This window comes from Mytilus californianus, unplaced genomic scaffold (genome assembly GCF_021869535.1).
Source record: "Mytilus californianus isolate M0D057914Y unplaced genomic scaffold, xbMytCali1.0.p SCAF_7, whole genome shotgun sequence".
In the NCBI taxonomy this organism is placed as follows: domain Eukaryota; kingdom Metazoa; phylum Mollusca; class Bivalvia; order Mytilida; family Mytilidae; genus Mytilus; species Mytilus californianus.
In genome coordinates, this window is record NW_026262723.1 from 2429447 (window position 1) to 2450658 (window position 21212).

General features: G+C 31.6%; 3 protein-coding genes across 3 annotated transcripts in view; 2 read left to right on the plus strand and 1 right to left on the minus strand.

Moving 5' to 3' along the window:
* Positions 1 to 9110, minus strand: part of LOC127708170 (uncharacterized) — a 31993-nt gene extending 22883 nt beyond the window's left edge. Inside the window, exons 1-2 of the mRNA XM_052213013.1 lie at positions 7584 to 9110; positions 1774 to 1932 (exon numbers count right to left, since the gene is read on the minus strand). Of these exons, the coding sequence (XP_052068973.1) occupies positions 1774 to 1915 (142 nt within the window). The 5' untranslated portion in view covers positions 1916 to 1932; positions 7584 to 9110. The remainder of the gene's footprint in view (positions 1 to 1773; positions 1933 to 7583) is intronic.
* The window catches only part of LOC127708176 (uncharacterized), a 97021-nt gene that overhangs the window by 67748 nt on the left and 8061 nt on the right, over positions 1 to 21212 (plus strand). The gene's annotated exons all lie outside the window — the stretch shown is intronic.
* Positions 4691 to 16750, plus strand: LOC127708174 (uncharacterized). Its single transcript, XM_052213021.1, has 9 exons — positions 4691 to 5533; positions 6078 to 6206; positions 9117 to 9277; positions 10209 to 10315; positions 11273 to 11375; positions 12480 to 12572; positions 13429 to 13557; positions 15162 to 15381; positions 16193 to 16750. The coding sequence occupies exons 1-9, from the start codon at positions 5347 to 5349 to the stop codon at positions 16411 to 16413; spliced, it is 1350 nt and encodes a 449-aa protein (XP_052068981.1). The 5' UTR covers positions 4691 to 5346; the 3' UTR covers positions 16414 to 16750.

The following is a 21212-nucleotide window of genomic DNA, read 5'->3' on the forward strand; positions in this document are numbered from 1 at the left end:
AAGTTTTGTTGAAATCAAACAATGTTTAATTTTGGACCCCAATTTGGACAAACTTGAAAACTGGGCCCATAATCAAAAATCTAAATACATGTTTAGATTCAGCATATCAATGAACCCCAAGAATTCAATTTTTGTTAAGATCAAACTAAGTTTAATTTGGGACCTTATGGGCCTTAATGTAGACCAATTTGAAAACTGGATTAAAAATTAAAAATCTGAATACACAGTTAAATTCTGCATATCAAAGAACCTCATTAATTCTTTTTTTGATGAAATCAAACAATGTTTAATTTTGGACCCTTTGGACCTCATGTTGACAAATTTAAAAACAGGGACCAAATTCCAAAAACTTAATACACTATTAGATTTTGCCACTCCAAGATTTCAAAAACCCCAGTGAAATTGGTCAAGAAATAAGCAATTTATACAAAGTATTAGAAAAGTATTGTTTTTGGCCCCTATTTCAGAAACAGTTTTGGCCATAACCTTCAAAATCAATCCCAACCTTCCTTTTCTGGTATGGAACCTTGTGGTACAATTTCAGAAAAGTCAATACACTTACACATAAGTTATTGCCTGGAAACTAGAAAAATACTCATTTTGACCCCTTTTGGACCCCTTGTTCCTAAACTGTAGGGACCATAACTCACCAAATCAATCCCAGCCTTCCTTTTGTGGTTTGAAACCTTGTGATTAAATTTCATAGAGATCCATTCACTTAAACTAAAGTTATTGTTTTGAAACTAAGTGTCTTGAACGATGCCAACGACTACAACGACAACATGATACCAATATATGAACGTAATTGTTTTTAGCAGTCGTATAAAAACATGTCACGTTATGCAAATCCAAATCATATAGAAAATTTGGTATGAGTGCCAATAAGACAACTCTCCATCCAAGTCACAATACAAACCTACTTAATTAATGCCAATATGGAATATCCTATAATAATTTAATTTTGTATGTAACGCTTCTTCTGATTGCTGACGTTTTGTTTATCACCTCATAGACATAATTTTGTCATGTGACATTGATGACATCAATGTTTTTTCATGGTTTACTCAGGTTTCAAATGAAATTTAAAATTAAATTATAAGAAATGACTGTAATATTTTTTCTGTCTATTCAAAATAACATAAAAAAGTGGTGCACACTTTAAAATAACCCCCTATGCAGGTTATTCAGTGTGCACCACATTTTTTATGTTATTTCTTCATAGACAGAAAAAATATTACAGTCATTCTTTAAGGAAGCTGGCTTGTCATGTTTTGGATTTTTTGTCAGATTTACGGAATCCTCTGGTTTTATCTAATTGAATGTCTTGAAAAAATTTACCCGGTGACCCCCATTTTTCTTTTTGTAAATCTTTAACATGTATAATGATAAGCCATCTGTAAAAGTCTTATAAAATTTTAATTATTTTTTAATAGTTTTTTAGAACTTAAACTTGTCAATGATAAAGCTATGAAAAGTCAAGAGAGAATAGTTTCCTGCCAAAATTTCAATGACTAATATCTCGAAAACAAGCACGGTGACCTATATTATTTTTTTGCTCTTTGGATTCCTTTTTTTATCCCCTATCAATATAAACTAGTGTTTTGAAAAGTTAATTATTTTGAAAATGAGAAGCGAACTCCCTTTATTATCATACTATTTTATCATGCTAGAAAATGTTTTTTTGCAAAATACATGTTTTCTATATAGATGCTCAACTATTGAATATGAAAATGAATATCACATGCAAATAAAGGAAAGTTGAATTGTTCAAACCTATGTTCACTTCTTCAACATTTTCCTCATCTTCATCTTCTACATCTGCTGATATTCCATCACTGTTGTTGTCTGTAACACATAGGAAAATGTCATCATCATCATCACTGTCATCCTCATCATTATTAGTATGATACACCATGTTTTCTTCTTGGTCATCTAAAATAAAACTTTATTGTAACTTACTAACTAATTTTATTCAGTATAAAATTTAGCACAAAGAAATCATCTTGTACATATTGATATTGGTGAAGAGGACTCAAGAAAAAGTGTCAATTTTAAAAATTTGAAAAACCAGTAAAAAAATATTTCATGTATTTTTGATGTCATACAATATACATTTCATTTGATTTGTTCTATCCCAAATTAGCAAGATATAATAAAGATGTGTACATTATTTTATGTTACTTTACCTTTGGTGAAGAGAAAAATTATCTGTCACTTGTTTGTTTTTGTTTATTCCATTGACCACAGTCTCCCCTCCCCCCACCATACAAAGGATATATATTTTTTAACTACTGCATGTATACACATCAGAGGCAGACAGAAAAGGCTGTAAATCATTTTTATTATTACCGTATTTTCTTTTAAATACAGCATTGTACATCCGCCCGGGTACAATTGACAGTTTGCCGGTGACCCCCTCCCCCTTTTTTGTCTAGCGGTAACTACAGAGTACATTTATGTACTAGCCTTTCAAGACTGTAATGACATACAACAGCAGCTACGATAATTGATTGGGATTTAATTTCAAAGTGATTGGTTTTTTTTACCTAAGACACTCATCATCATATATATTTTTCTCTTCTGTTTGATTTGTAACGATGTACTGCTCGGCACAGCGTAATGACGTAATCGGTGTTTTCGGTATTAAAATTCACGTGAGTGAAGTATACTGAGCAACTTCCTATGAGTCGCGTGAGTATACACCAGACGACAACAAACAGGAATATGGGGAAGTGGTCAATCCAAGAACAAGAAAATGAGTTTTTCCTAACTATTATGGGAGTAAGGTCGATTGACCCACAAACCAAACAGACATACCAAAAAATTGAAAAAATTGTGTGCGGTAGAAGTGCTGATGAGCTTGTGGTATGTATGCAACATCCTAATCGTTCATGCGAGTATAAGCCCGTATCTGTGCGGAGAAGACTTAAACCCATCTTCAATCCGTCTAAAACTTTGCGATAAAAAAAACCCGATTTATTTATACATTTCTCAGAAACAGGTCATGAACCGTAAAATCTGTCCAATCAGAACTAACACTAATCAAATTTATTTATAGAATTTTAATGATTCGAAATAGAAAAAAACCCTTTTCTGATCCGTTATTATAATAAATATACGTTTCTTCGTTGTCGCTTTGGTCAGAAACGTATCATTAAGTCTCTGCTTTGGTAATCAAACGGGTTTTGTGATTGGATTTTTGTGGTTTATAATATATTCAATTTTCTATATTTACACGTAACTAGGGCTTCGTAACTATCGCTACTGCGCATGTTTCACCTACTTTCGATTTTACTATCACGTACTATTTATAATAAGAAACAAAATGCCGTTGCAATTTATTATACATCTGTTGAAGTTATTATTTTGATTTCATAAAAGCTGTTTTACACTATTAGAACTCATGGATGTCTTTTCATATTTGAATTACATAAAAAATCGAGACTTTGTTATACAAAATGAAATGACCTTATTTAAAAACAGAAAAATACATCAATGGAAGAACGTTTGTTTATGAAAATTAATAAAAATTGTTCAATAATGTTGCTATTTTTCAATTGCTAAGATTTGTGGGTGAACTTTTTCTATTGTTAATGTTTATGAATAATTGCAAATATTTATTTTCAAAAGTGGCAGAGAAATTTTGATGCATATATAAGGGCCATATAAGGCACAGACCATTTGACTTACTGAGGGGCTGGTCAATGTAGAAATTAATTTGGGAGAATTGTTTTTTCAAAATCAAATAGTTTGTGCCAAAGGGTCATTTCAAAATGCAGGATCAATTTTTTTTTTTTTGAAATTAAATAATGCAGGAAAAGCCATGCTAATAAAGCAGAAGTAATATAACAGACTGAAGTTTTTCAACAATATGTACACAAAAAGCAGGACTTCTATTATTATTGCACAACAAAAAATAATATGTTTTGAAAAATATCCAGAATGAGTCTTGAGAATCAATAAGCACCTATTCACAACTTTAAATAAATGCAGAGAAATGGAATCAGTACTTGGACAAATTGTACACCTAACAAGCATGTTAAATTGATAATATACACTGTAATTAAACATAAACACTAACAAAATGTCCTCAAAATCTATGGTTTTTGTTGAGCCTGCGACTTTTGTCGCAGAAAGCTCGACATAGGGATAGTGATCAGGCGGCGGCGGCGTTAGCTAACTTCTTAAAAGCTTTATAATTTAGAAGCTAGAAGACCTGGATGCTTCATACTTTGTATATAGATGCCTTATGTTACTAAGTTTCCGTCTGTCATATGTCCATTGTCCTTGACCTCATTTTCATGGTTCAGTGACTACTTGAAAAAAAAGTCAACATTTTTTGTAATGTTAATTTCTTTCTTATTATGGGTAATAGGATAACTATATTTTGTATGTGCGTACCTTGCAAGGTCCTCATGCCCGTCAGACAATTTTCATTTGACCTCGACCTCATTACATGGATCAGTGAACAAGGTTAAGTTTTCGTGGTCAAGTCCATATATCAGATACTATAAGCACTAGGTCTACTATATTTGGTATATGGAATGATTGTAAGGTGTACATGTCCAACTGGTAGGTGTCATCTGACCTTGACCTCATTTTCATGGATCAGTGGTCAAAGATAAGTTTTTGAGTTTTGGTCTTTTTTTCTAATACTATATGCAATAGGTCAACTATAATGTATGGAAATATTTTATGATGTACATGTCAGTCTCACAGGTTTTATTTGACCTTGACCTCATTTTCACGGTTCATTTCTCAGTGTTAAGTTTTTGTGTTTTGGTCTGTTTTTCTTCAACTATAAGCAATAGATCAACTATATTTGATGTATGGAAGGATTGTGAGGTGTATATGTCTGTCTGGCAGGTCTCATCTGACCTTGACCTCATTTTCATGGTTCATTGGTCAATGTTAAGTTTTCATGGTTAAGTTTGTTTCTTAGATACTATAAGCAATAGGTCAACTATATTTAATGCCTAAATTGATTGTAAGGTGTACATGTCTGTCTGGCATGGTTCATCTGACCTTGACCTCATTTTCATGGTTCATCGGTCAATGTTACGTTTTCTTGTTTAAGACTGTTTCTTAGAAACAATAAGCAATAGGTCAACTATGTTTGGTTTATTGAATGATTGTAAGGTGTACATGTTTTTCTCGTTTGGTTTATCTGACCTTGACCTCATTTTCTTGGATCAAGTTAAGTTTATGTGTTACTTGTAGTAAAGCTTTGTATTTAGGACTATCAACATAAAATCAATGGTTAGTAAAGAAGGCGAGACATTTCAGCGTGTGCACTATTGTTTTTAAATAGTACAGTATTTATTTTTCCTTTTAAACAATAACTTAATGAAAAAATATATTTCCATTGCATTGATTTCCATTTTCCATTTTCAGATTAAATTCCATAATACAAAACATGGGAGACATTTGCTAAGACAGAATTTTGATGCCACCACAGAAGCAGGAAAACACATAAATGCTAACCTTAGCAATAGGGTTTTTATAAATTCTTATGAGGCATTAAGTGGTACAGGTGAGTAGTACTTAATTTTGAAATCTTAAAACTTAGAAGTACTTTATAACTATTTGTTCTCAGTAATTTAGATTGCACCATTTGTTCCCTTCCCAGAGGGTGGGGAAGCACTTTTTTCTGAACATGAGGATTTCCGTCAATGACAAACTGAGATATAATGTGAACATATTCGACAAAAACAAAAGAAAGCTTAACATTTGTTTGCCCACTTTATTTTCTATTCTATTCATTTTTTTAGCTAACATTTTTGTAATAATTGGTAATCATTCTCTTTTTGTATGACCCTTGATAATATATGGTGATCCATATTCAGAGAGGACAGACCAAAGGGCAACAATTTGAATTAAGTAAAAAGTATGTTTCAATTATTTGATGTCATATTCTACCACATGTAATATTTTACTTTCATTTATTTGTTTACTTGATTTAACCTATATTCTATCATTCTTTATTTAAGATGACAATTAACCAGGATAATTTATAATTTATTAAGACATGCACATAATTTTTTTCATCCAATCTAATGTGAAACACATATTTTCAGAACCTGAACAAGCACCAGTAATAGCAGTATCAAGAAAAAGGAAAAGGGCTCCTTTCATGTCTGATACAGACTGTCCTGATACGTCTACATCTATCAGCAATAAAGAAATTGATGACAACAAAATAATTGGTAAATTTAAGAAACATAAAAAGCCATGAGCAAGTTAATTTAGCATTTAAATAATAAAATTCAATTCATAATGATTGTATACTTAGTTTCAAGTTGATCTGAACACAACCTCTTGGTGAAAACACACTATCAAATTTTCATGTTCAGTGAAACATGAAATTATGGTCAAAGCATATTATTTCACATATTAATTAAGAAACTGACAAACACAGAAAACCATAAAGAAAAAAAGTCGTTAAATTTTACTTGTTGGTGATTTACGCATGGCAGTTTTGAATTGGAAAAATCCATATCAAAATATGGAATTTAACACCAGTTTTTGGCATGACAGAAGATGTGTTCTTCGCGTATAATTTATGAGAATGAAGACTTCATATGTCATTCATTGTCTTCTTGCATAGTAATTTCTGTTACATTTTAACATTAGGCTCAGACTTCTCCTTACTGGACTTTACTGTAAGTGTAACTGTTTGTTTATTTATTTCACATTTCACATTGACTAGTTGAACGTGGAAGACACACAAATTATGTTTAAACTTGTCACTTTTTTCTCCTGTCTAAAGTCAGTAACTTTAGACTAAGTTAGCGCTGGGTTTTAACATATATTCATTATTTCCATTCTTTATTCCATAATTATGATAAAACTATATACTATAAGTTATCTACGTTCATATCCGTAGATATGGATATTTTAACACCCTGAAGTATCCATATCTACGGATATGAACGTAGATAACGAATTTATCCCAGGTCTTAGTCCAAATCTGTCGATTTTTAGAGAAATTCGACCACTAAGTGTAAAGTGAAAGCAACGTTTTTTTCATTTCCTAAAAATCTTTTATTGAAATTTGGAAATTTGACATATCTTTTACGGGGTGTAGGGTACTACCTTTGGTAGAACCCTACAGGTAGTCAAATATAAGACGTTTTTAATACGGAGACGAGACGGAGAAACTGGAGTGGGTCGAATTTGGCGCTCAATGTTGTGAGAGTTAGATCATAGACAGTGTGACGTCATCGTGGGTCATTTGCATAGCTAGGTCAGTAGTCCAATTCATAGACAATGTGGCATCAAAGTGATGCATTTACTAAAATGAGTGCAAATGATTGACAAAATAAGATTACATCGTTAGTGGATTACAGACATCATGAATAATCTACAGAATTCTATATTTCACAAAGAACAACCATGGAACTAAGGAAAACGCGTGTGACGTCCCCCGGGGTAATGGACAGCAACGTCCGGGTATAATTATATGGGTTAGCAACACTCAGGGGCTATGGGTTTTGTAACGACGTGCAATATCCAATCAAAATCCTAGAAATATACTAAGCCGGGGATAAATATATATGTTACATATATAAAATAGTACTCACCAGGATTAATTTATTGTATATGAGTTTGCCATCATCATCCAGCAAAAATATGGCTGCTTTTCTCATCTTCACTGTATAATTTGCCATTTATTGATGTATTCCTTTCATGCTCCCACTACTAGCCAAGCAGGGGCATTTGAGTCCCATGGATCACATTTTCCATTAGATATTGACTTTAGTTGAAAAAGCGAGACATAGTGATCCTACATTCCTTTGGCGTCGTCGTCAGCAGTGGCGTCCACAAATATTCACTCTGTGGTTAAAGTTTTTGAAATTTTAATAACTTTCTTAAACTATCCTGGATTTCTATCAAACTTGGACAGAAGCTTGTTTATGATCATAAGATAGTATCCAGAAATAAATTTTGTAAAAATAAAATTCCATTTTTTCGTATTATACTTATAAATGGACTTAGTTTTTCTGCTGGGAAACATTACATTCACTCCGTGGTTAAAGTTTTTAAAATTTTAATAACTTTCTTAAATTATCCTGGGTTTGTACCTAACTTGGACAGAAACTTGTTTATGATCATTAGATAGTATCCAGAAGTAAATTTTGTAAAAAAATAAATCCATTTTTTTCCGTATTTTACTTTTAAATGGACTTAGATTTTCTGCCAGGAAACAATACATTCACTCTGTGGTTAAACTTTTTAAAATTTTACAGCTAATTTCCCAATGCATGTAAAGCAATACTTTGGTCAGCTTGCTTGCTTTGTTTGTATATTGTACAATTGTAATTGGGATAACGTGTAATCAAATTTAAATACAGAATGTATAATATATACAGGTTAAAATATGCCTATATGTATTGTTTGAAGATGTCAATGTTAATTATGAAACTTGAATTAAGGTTTATACCAACAGAGCAAGCAAGCCTACCAATGTTTTACTCTACGAGCATTAGGAAATAAGCTGTAATAACTTTCTTATTCTATTTTGGATTTGTACCAAACTTGGGCAGAAGCTTGTTTATGATCAAATGCTAGTATCTAGAAAGAATTTTATTTTCTTCCAGTTAACATTACATTCAGTCTGCAGTTAAAGATTTTAAACATTTATTAGATTCATAAGCTATCCTGGATTTTTACTAAACTTGGACAGAAGCTTCTTACAATCAAAAGATAGTATCAAGAGGAATATTTTTATCGATTTATTTCCTCATTTTTGTTGAGCCTGCAATTAACAGAAAAAGTAGACGAGACACTGGGTTCCACTGAATCCCTTATGAATTTTTTAGCACCTCACCACTAGGCAAAGGGGGCATTACATTTGACCAAAGTAAGAGGTTTGTAAATACAGAAGAAGATGTGGTATGAGCACCAATGAGACAACTCTGCATCCAAGTCACAATGTACTAAAAGTTAACAAATATAGGTAAAAGTACGCCTTCAACACAGAGCCATAGCTCAAATGTATGTCTGTTTGTCTGACTGTCATAGGTCACACAAGTTTGCCTCAACCAAAATAAAAAAACAGACAGACTTTTGAATCGATGAAACAATGTAAATTTAATATTGATGTATATTTACAGGAAAATTGACTATAAGCAAGGCTCAACTTAAGGAACCACCTACTGAGTATAAATTAAGAGAGGTAAAAGAAGAATGGGTAGGGGAGTTGAAAAACAGAATCATCTCATCTGGACAAAAGATGTTAGGAAAAATTCTTCCTGTCTTGGTGGATTCTGACAAGGTATATTTTTGAGCTTCTATTTCATATGATGAAATAATTCTTGCCGATCTTGCAATCCTCAGACTTGAGTGTGTAGATTCAAACAAAATCTTTTGTTAACTTCCTTGCTAGCTGAAGTGTAAAGTCATTATTAGGTAAGATATGCTACCCTTATTTTGGAGTAGTTGAGTTCAATAAACAGATAGATAGGTTATTCTTCAGATTAGTCGACTTTCAAAGGAGGGTAGTATATCTTACCTAATAATGACTTTACACTTCAGCTAGCAAGGAAGGTAACCAAAGTCTGATGACTGTGAGGTGACTTGATTTGATTGCTTGAATAATTTTTCATAATAAAAGCCAAGAAAACTTAAGCAACAAATTTATTGTATAAAAAAAGTGCTTAAAATTTCAAATTGGCATACATGAAGAAACTGCACCACAGATCTAAAAATTGCTTACAGGCTACAAGTCTACATAATCAAGCTACAAACTAAAAATGATTCCCTGTCACAGAATTCAAGAAAACTTAAACTAAAATTATCGAATTCTAGAAAACAAACAGAAAAATTTTCCTTGTACAATGATTCGTTAGTTTTAAAAATATTGGCAAACAGGGAGTGAAAACATGGCAGATACAAAAATTCCTTACGCTCAACAATACAATAAAAAACTGTGGGGGTTACTAGACCTTTTGTCACTTACCTTTCGTGACACACATAATTTTGCCAATAAATGTTGTAAATGAATTATTGCCCTTTAGAAACTTATTTCATTTTTTTGTTTATATACAAAAACTTATAATGATAGATAAAAAGGTGACTGAAAACATTTTTTTTATTATTAAGTTATACAAATTGAATTAATACAAAATTACTATACTGTAATTATCTAATTTTTGTACATTAAAAATCTTTCAAATTGTATTAAAATCTATATATGAATTTTGAAGGTATCAAAAAAGGATGATTTCAAGCAAGAAGATATAAACCAATATACATTCTTAACATTAGGTGGCAATCATATTCGGAGAGCACTTGAAAAGGTGGTTGAAATTCAGTAAGTATACTGTAAATTTAATAAATAGTGTTATTATATTACCTCACATATATATACTTTAATAAGACAATTCAGTTGTTTTTGAAAAAAATCCTGTCAAGGGTGACATCAGATGAGGGGCCTGATGGGGGGGGGGTCTCATCACGATTTATTTGATTTTTTTGTCAATCACGATTCACAGAAAATAAATTTCCATGATCACGGATCACGAAAATATAAAAAAAAAAATCTGTAGAAAAACGGATCACGATAGCGAAAATGCGCCGATCACGAAGAACGAAAATAACCCATCAGGCCCCTCATCAGATAAATATAAACAAGACGTACATCCCACAACAGTGGACAATAAAACACTAGGACATCACAAGTAAAACAGAATAATATCTTAACTTTTACATACATATGGAAAATAATTAAAGATTGACACAGTTTCAATCGTATTTTGACTAACTGCATGGTAAAACAAGTGCTGTGTATTTATACTTGCCAAACATTACCACTTTAAACATAAAGGCTTCTTAATCTTAAGAGAAACAAGAATGTGTCCCCAGTACACAGATGCCCCATCCACACTATCATTTTCTATGTTCAGTGGACCGTAAAAATGGGGTAAAATCCCTACTTTGAAATTAAAATTAGTAAGATTATGTCATAGGGAACTTGAAGCAGGACAGAGGGACAAATGGACGGATTAAAAGACGAATGAACAGACCAGAAAACATAATGCCCATAAATGGGGCTTAATAAATGGGGCATAAAAATTGGGCATAAAAAGACGTAGATCTCAAATTATAAAGTTATATAAATATACATGTGCAGAATGATGGATGCACAGAAGGATTGAATTATGGATTATGAAGTATGTCTTCCAAAAATGCTCATTTCTGCAGGTGACAAATATCACTTCTATGATTAATAGTTATTTAAATAAATTATGGAAAATGTTTGATCTTTCAGAGAAGTGACATGTATGGTGTATGTAGGACTGACACAAGAAGAGGCACTGAGACTTGCCTGCATTGACAATGACATGGCTAAGTCATTGCCATTTACTTTTCAGGTAAATTAATCATAACATTAATAAATTGCATCGCTGAGTGAAGCTTGATAGGACGAGAGAGGTCCAAGCCTGAACAGCTGTGGCACAAAAATGGACACAATACTTTAGCTTGATACCGGTCTAAATTTGGATTGTAATTAAATATTAGACACATAATAGGTTTCTGACACAGAATAATTGTAGTCAAAGAACTTAGAATTGGTTATGTAATTTGATTTTATATATTTTTTTGCTTTTGTGCAATACACTGTATGGTTGTGACTTGACCCCCATAAAAAAAATATCACCAAAAAGATTTTTGCTGTCATATAAAAATGACCGACTTGTGAACTAAAAATAAAACATGATGATTAAAAAACTTCACCCAAGTAAAGTTTGAAAGAAATCCGACAAAAAAAAAAGCGCTATCAAGTTGACAATCATATATATCTTTGAAATTAATATCCTATCCAAGCTTTAAACATAAAAATGAAGACACTATCCTGGTGACTAACAAATATCAATGATTTTCATCTTATCCCTCTCCAGAAAAAATCAATCCCATTTAAACCTTTATTGTAAACAACACATCATTCAAGTTTGAAGGAAATATGACAAAAAATGAAGGCAATATCCTAGGTACCAACAGGAATTTTGACAAAGACGGATGGACAAAGGGATGGACCAGTGAAATATGTCTTTACAAAATTTGTCGACTGAGGTATAATTAGGAGTAAACTTTATGTTTTTTTATGCACTGACAGCATCAATTGGTGATTCTATGAAGTTATCCAATCAAAATGAAGTTTGAATTATTGTTTTATCACATTATTTACATTACTGCATACAACTGAAAATTACAAATACTCATTGGCACTCATACCACATCTTCTTATTTATATGATTATCTCTACATGTTTTATTGATTTAAATATATGAGTAAAGAATATTTTGTTTTTTAAAGTACTAATATACAATTATTTTATTTTGTAAAAGTATGCATTAACTTTTTTGATAAAAGTAAACATAGACTTTATTTGTGCAAGTGCAAATATTAATCTATTACAGCAAACTATAATTTAATACACAAATGATTTACTTTTATAATTGCTTTCTTTTTAACAGGATAAAATAAAGTTGGCACATCAGTTCCACTTAGAAGGTCAGGAAGATTTGAATAGAAAAATGAAGGAGGTCCTTAGCCAAATTGAATTAAAGGTAAATATTTAATAAATATAGATAGCACCAGTCTACTGTCCTCTTTCCATTGAAAACTATTTCAAATATTTTTTCCTCTGCCTCTAATGACAATTCAGTTCAATTATGTGCTTAGATATCCTGTGTTAAGAAATTCAACTGAACACAAACAGAAAGATTCCACTAGCATCTGCATGTATACATGCCTATAAAAGTCTTTTTGGAATTATTGGGCCACATGCTATGCTGTTCAATTTTTTAAACTTGTTTTGGCTATGTAACTTTTTAGTTTGGATCATCACTGGGGAAAGAAGTACTGTGTCTGGTGTGCCAAAGTTTTGTATATTTTTTTTTCAAAATTTATGTGGAAATTGTAAGTTGACAATTCACCTATCATTAACTTGAAATGATGTTATGTCCCTTACAATGATATATTTGCACAAGAGCCCTTTTTAAATCTCAGTGTTCTAGTTATGCCCCCACTGGAAACAGTAAGTTTTACACATATCTGTTTTTATGTACCAACTTTAGTTAGTCTCAACCAAATGTAATGAAACTTATAAAGAATGCTTTCATTACCACAAAACACAAGATCAAGTTCCAATTTGACGACATCACTTTGACCGTTTTTCAGTTAAGCCCCTTTATCAATGGGAATGTTGCTCAATTTTTTGTCCGTTCTCTAATGTGCCTCATTCATATGGTATAAAACCTGTAAATTATGCCCCTTTATAATGTTATATGCAAAAAAAGGGGGGGGGGGGGGGGGGCTCAGTGTCACATTGACACATACATTCTCTATTTGTTTGAATCTATTTTTTTCTGATTTTATTCATAAATACAATGGTAATAATACAGGTAGAATTATTTCTTACAGGAAATTAAGGACAGCATAAGTACAATACTGAGTGTTGCACGTTATCCAGAGGATTCATTCCAGTTGTTTGAAACCATAGTTAGAAACTATGAACTTCAAAAGGGTGTAAACCATAGTGTTCCGCAAAGGGTAGGTAAAGTTAGTAGGAAAAGAAAATCAAAATTTGAAACTTTATAAATGTCTGAACATTTGAAATATACACTAGTGATGGCTAATTAACACAACTGCCTGGATTAATATATTATAAATTAAAAATTATGTAGGTAAAAGACATGATTGCCAACAATTAACTAGAATGTGTAATGTCCAGTGACATGTTAAATTATTTAACTTTATTTTTTTTATTATTACATTTTTAGCTCACCTGGCCTAAAGGGCCAAGTGAGCTTTTCTCATCACTTGGTGTCCGTCGTCCGTCGTCGTCTGTCTTTCGTCATTGCTAACTTTTACAAAAATCTCCTCTGAAACTACTGGGCCAAATTTAACCAAACTTGGCCACAATCATCACTGGGGTATCTAGTTTAAAAAATGTGTCCGGTGACCTGGCCAACCAACCAAGATGGCCTCCATGGCTAAAAAAAGAACATAGGGGTAAAATGTAGATTTTGGCTTATATCTCTGAAACCAAAGCAGTTAGAGCAAATCTGACATTTGGTAAAATTGTTTATTAGGTGAAGATCTATCTGCCTTGAAATTTTCAGATGAATCAGACAACCCGTTGTTAGGTTGCTGCCCCTGAATTGGTAATTTTAAGGAAATTTTGCCGTTTTTGGTTATTATCTTGAATATTATTATAAATAGAGATAAACTGTAAACAGCAATAATGTTCAGCAATGTAAGATCTACAAATAAGTCAGCATGACCTAAACGGTCAGTTGACCCCTTAAGGAGTTATTGCCCTTGATAGTCAATTTTTAACAATTTTAATAAATTTTGAGAATTTTTATTACAAATTATTTTCCACTGTAACTAAAGGACCAAGTTCATTATAGATGATTATAGTTAATTTTTAACAGTTTTTGTAAATTTTTGTAATCTTTTACAAAAATCTTCTCCTCTAAAACTACTGAGACAAATTTAACCAAACTTGTCCACAATTGTTTTTTCAAAATCAAAAACCTGTTGTTGGGTTACTGCCCCTGAATTGGTAATTTTAAGAAAATTTTGCAGCTTTTGGTTATTATCTTGAATATTATTATAGATAGAGATAAACTGTAAACAGCAATAATGTACAGCAAAGTAAGACCTAAAAATATTTCAACATGACCAAAATGGTCAATTTACCCCTTAAGGAGTTATTGCCCTTGATAGTCAATTTTTAACAATTTTAATAAATTTTATGAATTTTTATTACAAATTATTTTCCACTGTAACTACTGGACCAAGTTCATTATAGATAGAGATGATTGTACACAGCAGGAATGTTCAATAAAGTAGGATCTACAAACACATGACCATCACCAAAACACAATTCTGTCATGAATCCATCTTACTCCTTTGTTTAATATGCACATAGACCAAGGTGAGCGACACTGGACTCTTTAGAGCCTCTAATTTTAGAATTAAATTTAATATTGCTTTATGTTGATTGCAATGGGATTTTCCAAACAGTAATGTTTCTAGCCCAAAAATACAGGTCAAAGCTACCAAGATTCAAGATTCAAACTACCAAGCTACCATGTTAATTTAACTGAAAGTTGTAGTATTTAACATTCTATTTTTTTTTCTCACAGCTATTTAGATTACTGCAGGCAGAATCGAATGTTACAAGGGCTCATTTCCTGCAGATGGCAGCTGACAGCAAAAGTTTACAAAAGGCAGCTGAAAGTTTAGTAAATAATAAAAAGGAAAAAGCTCTTGAAAGGATTTTCACTGAACAGACTGGGGAAGATTTGTGGAATTCGGCTGTTGAGAAATATCCTAATTATTCGAAAAAACTGAATGAGTTCAAAGGTAATCTAATTATATAAGCTGAAAGAAAAAGTAATAGTCAACATTATAGTAAAAAATATAATAATGAAAAAAAGTTGAAAGGACAATCAATAAGAGACACAATAATTTTAGCATAAACAACTTAGGTTAACTTACCTAATAACTTTCCTAAACTATACTGGATTTTTACCAAACTCAGAAAGAAGCTTGTTTTTTTTCATCATGCTTGAAGATACAGACTTCATATTTGGCATATAGTTTAACCATGACAAGGACCATAACTTTGCAAAAAATTATTAGACTGGAACAAAATTCAAATGTTATCTATAACTTGTCATGTTTTAACAAAATAGTAAATATGAAGTCTATACCTTCAAGCATAACAAAAAAAAGTTGAAAAACAGATTACTTAATATGTGATTTTTCTAAGTCCAAGGTCTATAAGTCTGCAAAAAAAAAAAACAACGTCAGACCAGAACAAAATTAGAACTAAAAATTTGTAAATTGTTTTGGTTATACTACATACCAAAAATCAAACTACTATCTTAAAGTATGAAAAAAGATTGTGGAAAGCTGATTTGCCGGATGGAGGGATTGTCAGACAGACAGACAGACAGAGTGCAAACCTAAAAACCCCTTCAACTTCCTTGGAAGGGGACTAAATATGAGGTTTTGCAAGACTATTTTTTCCAGGTGTATATTTGGTTGCCCTATGCACCATTGCAATATTGAAAAAAAAAAATTTAATTACTTCAAATTTTTTAATTACAATTTCGCAGAAAAATTGTGCTTATAAAAATTTATGCTTATAAAAATTTATTTTATATTTCAGACATGAAAACACCAAAATATATACCGGACAAGCTAATACAGTACTGCAAAAAGGCAAAGGAAAGTGAAGACCAATTAGAAAAAACCAAAATAGAACTTAAAATTATTGTAGGGTCAAGAGATGTGTCCAATAACAAAGATGTTTCAGCAATAATATCAAAATACTCAAAAATTATTTTGGATGAAGTAAATAAAGTGGAGGGTCTTCATTTTGAAGAGTAATTATTATAATGTCAGTAATATAAATTTAAATTTCAGTATTTTTTCTATTTTTGGGTCACTTGTGAAAAATAAAAAAATTGAGCTTTTGCAACCTTTTGTATTTTCTGTTCAATAACTTTTGAACTGTATAACCAAAGCTTTTAAATTTAATTATGTTTTTTCCAATGAATAAATGAAAGACAACTTCCATATTGATATGTACAATACAATTTTATATATGATGTTCATATATATATTATAATTACACCTTATGTAAGAATCCTGGGTTTTGATTGGTTGATATCCAGTATATTTTTCACCAATTTACTGTTATCAAATGAATATCGTTCATTTTTTAACGCCGCTGGAGTATATGCAAAAAGGATATGCCTTTTTTTACCCTCTCTGCCATGGTATTTGCCAAAAAATACTCTATCCGACTGGACGCTTGTAATGTCTTGATCATCAATGTGTTTTTGAACGTTAACATTCTGTGTAATTAAACAGATATAGCATGTTCTTGAGGGGTATTTGCGAAAAATACCAGTCTTGAGAATGAATTTCCCTCGCCTTACGGCTCGCGAAATTTAACATTCTCTCAGCTGGTATTTTACGCAAATACCCCTCTTTAACATGATATATCTGTTCAAAAGTCCTTTCAACCCAAGGTTTTTAACTTTGTATATGTTGTTAATGGAAATCAAATCTAGGTAAAGTTTGATATTGATAATTTTACTGAACATTCATGAGTTATGTTCATCGAAATATTGAAAAATAGCATGACACAAAAACAATTTCTTAAAGTTTTGATTAGTTTATTTCATGAATATAATTGAAATAAAATATTAACTTTAAACAGTAAATATATTCACCATAGTTAGAGATACAAATAATTACATCTAAATCAGCCAAAGTCTTCATTTAATGCCTTAATAGAGTTATTTCACTTTTAGAAATTTTCACTAAATTAATCAAGATTTATTTTAAACTTTTAAATTTGTTTATCTATGAATCTGTAAGATCAATGTATAGTAAGCTTGAGCTGATTGAAACTTATGGAATCTTGTTGGTGTTGAATGTTTAAAGCAGTTATTGCAAATTTGATTGGTTGATATAATAAGCAGGTAAATTTCTTTCTGACATTAAATTTTCAGTAAAATTGACAACCTACTATAATGTTATGGGACAATAACCCCTCACTTGTTTTACAGGAAAATTTGCTGTTTTGGATTATTATTTCAAATATTTTTTATACAGAAAGAGGAAATGTACATAGCAAAAATGTTAAGAAAAGTAAAAACACATTATTCAACTTACCCCTGACCAAATTTATTATCCTTACAAGATATTTTTTTCATTTTTTTCTTTTTGAGAACTATACAAGTAAGAATTATTTGGTCATCTCAGGAAGATGATATTCTCGATTGAGCTGGTAAATATGTATACATGTATATTCAACCAAATTTTTATATATTTTTTCATTAAATTATTTAATTTAGTTGTCTATTGGAAAATTTGTATATTCTATATTATACATAAATCAACTTTGTACAGGCTTATTATAAAATTTTGTACAATATATAGAAATAGATGAGTTTAGTTAAAAAAAAAAAAAGCATTCAGGTTTTCTGGGTATTTTAAGATACTATTAAGATTGTGATGCTGGTTCATACACAAGTAAGTTTGTGCTCAACATTATCAAATTATTTTTCTAATCAGTTAAAGTTCAAATTAATACATAAATTCATTTCTGTTTCACATCTTAGTGAGTAAGAAAATTTTCAAATAGTATTAAAGGGAATTAACTCCTAAAATCACATTTTATAACTATTAATCGTTAAATAAGCTGCTTTTTAAACAATTCTGCAATATATAAATGGTGTGTTTTTTTATACGACCTCTTAAGGATGTACTTAGGTGAGGTTTTGGAATAAGTGTCAAATGTTCGGACTCATTGGTGTTTTTCAATATGATACAAAGTAAAATATTTTGCCCCATAACACCTATTTATCTTTTAACATAAGACTTAAAAGCTTATAAAAGGTCATTTGACAAAATTTAAGCAGATTCTTGATTTTCTTTCTTTTGATTTGAGACCCAAATAATACCAATGCAAATATAAGGTAAAAGTCCGAGTCAGCCTTTTCCCGCCATATTTTATAAATCAAATATCTCGAAAAGGAGCTCCATGACCTATCAATATTTTTAGCTTATTTTGAACCTTAACTATTGCTCTTCCAGCTTAAAGTATCAATTTTGAATTCTTGATTTATTTAATTTTACCTTAGATCACCTAAGTACATCCTTAAATTAAAATTTGTTTGGTCCTATATTGGTATCACATCTTCGTCGTTGTCAGTGTCGTTCAAGGACGGATGATTTCCAGATAATAACTTTAGTATAAGTGAATAGAAATCATCAAAATTTTAACACAAGGTTTATAACCACTAAAGGAAGGTTAGGATTGGTTTTGGTCCCAATATTTTAGGAATTAGGGGCCAAAAAGGGGCACAAATAAGCATTTTTCTTGGTTTTTCACATAATAACTTTAGTATAAGTACAAAGAAATCTATGAAATTTAAACACAAGGTCTATGACCACCAAAGGAAGGTTGGGATTGATTTTGGGAGTTTTTAGTCCCAACAGTTTAGGAATTAGGGGCAAAAAGGGGCACAGATAAGCATTTTTATTGGTTTTCGCACAATAACTTTAGTATAAGTACAAAGAAATCTATGAAATTTAAACACAAGGTCTATGACCACTAAAGGAAGGTTGCGATTGATTTTGGGAGTTTTAGTCCCAACAGTTTAGGAATTAGGGGCAAAAAGGGGCACAGATAAGCATTTTTATTGGTTTTCGCACAATAACTTTAGTATAAGTAAATAGAAATCTATGAAATTTAAACACAAGGTTTATGACCACTAAAGGAAGGTTTGGATTGATTTTGGGAGTTTTGGTCTCATCAGTTTAGGAATTAGGGGCAAAAAGGGGCACAGATAAGCATTTTTATTGGTTTTCGCACAATAACTTTAGTATAAGTAAATAGAAATCTATGAAATTTAAACACAAGGTTTATGACCACTAAAGGAAGGTTTGGATTGATTTTGGGAGTTTTGGTCCCATCAGTTTAGGAATTAGGGGCCAAAAGGGTCCAAAATTAAACTTAGTTTTATTTCATCAAAAATTGAATTCTTGGGGTTCTTTGATATGCTGAATCTAAACATGTACTTAGATTTTTTTATTATAGGCCCATCTTTCAAGTTGGTCCAAATCAGGGTCCAAAATTAAACTTTGTTTAATTTCAACAAAAATTGAATATGTGGGGTTCTTTGATATGCTGAATCTAACCATGTGTTTAGATTTTGGATATCGGACCATAAATGTCCAATTTAAATTTTTCCAGTTCTTAGACCACATTCATTCTGTTAAGAGCTGTATCAAGCTTTACTGTTGTGTCCATACTTGCCCCAACTGTTCAGGGTTCGACCTCTGCGGTCGTGTCAAGCTGTGCCAGCGGAGCATCTGGTTCAGTTATGAATTAAATGTTGTGTTGTTAAGGTGTAATTAAAAAAAATAGTATGTTACTTCATTAACTTGTTTACTATTTGCCATAAACAATTTTTTAATGAATTATAAAGAATTTTAATATTGTTTAGCATACCACTGAAAGAAAATCTGTAACTGAGAATCATCTACTTTCAGTTAGGTTATGAGTTATTTTGAACATATTATGTGAGTTGTATCATGTATATGTCTAAACAAAGATTAATATATTTTTAATAAAGTTAAAAGCATTTTTATTATCAAATGCTATCTTATTGAAAATTTTAATCAGAAGTTTTTGTTTCTGAATAGTAGAAGCCAAAACCCAACTTTGATTAATATCAGCTATAGACAACACTTATCTGCATTAAGATGTAGATGTTTTAAAAACCCATATCCTTTTAAAGTGCATGAAATAACTGGTTACAACACTCACTCACCATGTTGTTATGTTAACTATACATGTATATAAAAATTAGAGGTGGTGTGGTTTCCAATGAGACAATTCCCATCCTAGATCTGAAGTAGTAAATATAAGAAACTGAAGGTCACAGTGCAGCCTTCAACACTGAGCCTTCACTCACACTGCAAAGTAAGCTATAAGATTGCAAGGACAACATAGTGTTAATACATCACATTGTTAATCAAATACTAATAGCCAGCTTAATATATATTGTACAAAAAAACAGTTTAGAGTGTTTCAATAAAGCTATTGAGAGAAAATAAATGCAATCAAAAATGTACTTTTGAGTCATGAGTACAACATAATCATGCTACGAACAGGCTTAGTCAACTGAATAAGTCTACTAACAGCAGGGACTTAGTCAGCCTGCTCTTTGCATAGTACAACCATTGTCAAATAACACTGTTCACAGCACAATCTTAGCCTGTAGGGTGCACAGGGTAAAAAAGACTAAGATTGTGCTGTGAACAGTGTCAACTAAACCTGTGCACAGCACAGCCTTAGTCTACTAACCCTGTGCATAGCAGGGCCTAAGTCAACTAACCCTGTGCACAGCACGGCCTAAGTCAACTAACCCTGTGCACAGCACGGCCTAAATCTACTAACCCTGTTGACAGCACAGCCTAAGTCAACTAACCCTGTGCACAGCACAGCCTAAGTCAACTAACCCTGTGCATAGCACAGCCTTAGTCTACTAACCCTGTGCACAGCACGGCCTAAGTCAACTAACCCTGTGCACAGCACAGCCTAAGTCAACTGACCCTGTGCACAGCACAGCCTAAGCTTACTAACCCTGTGCACAGCATGGCCTAAG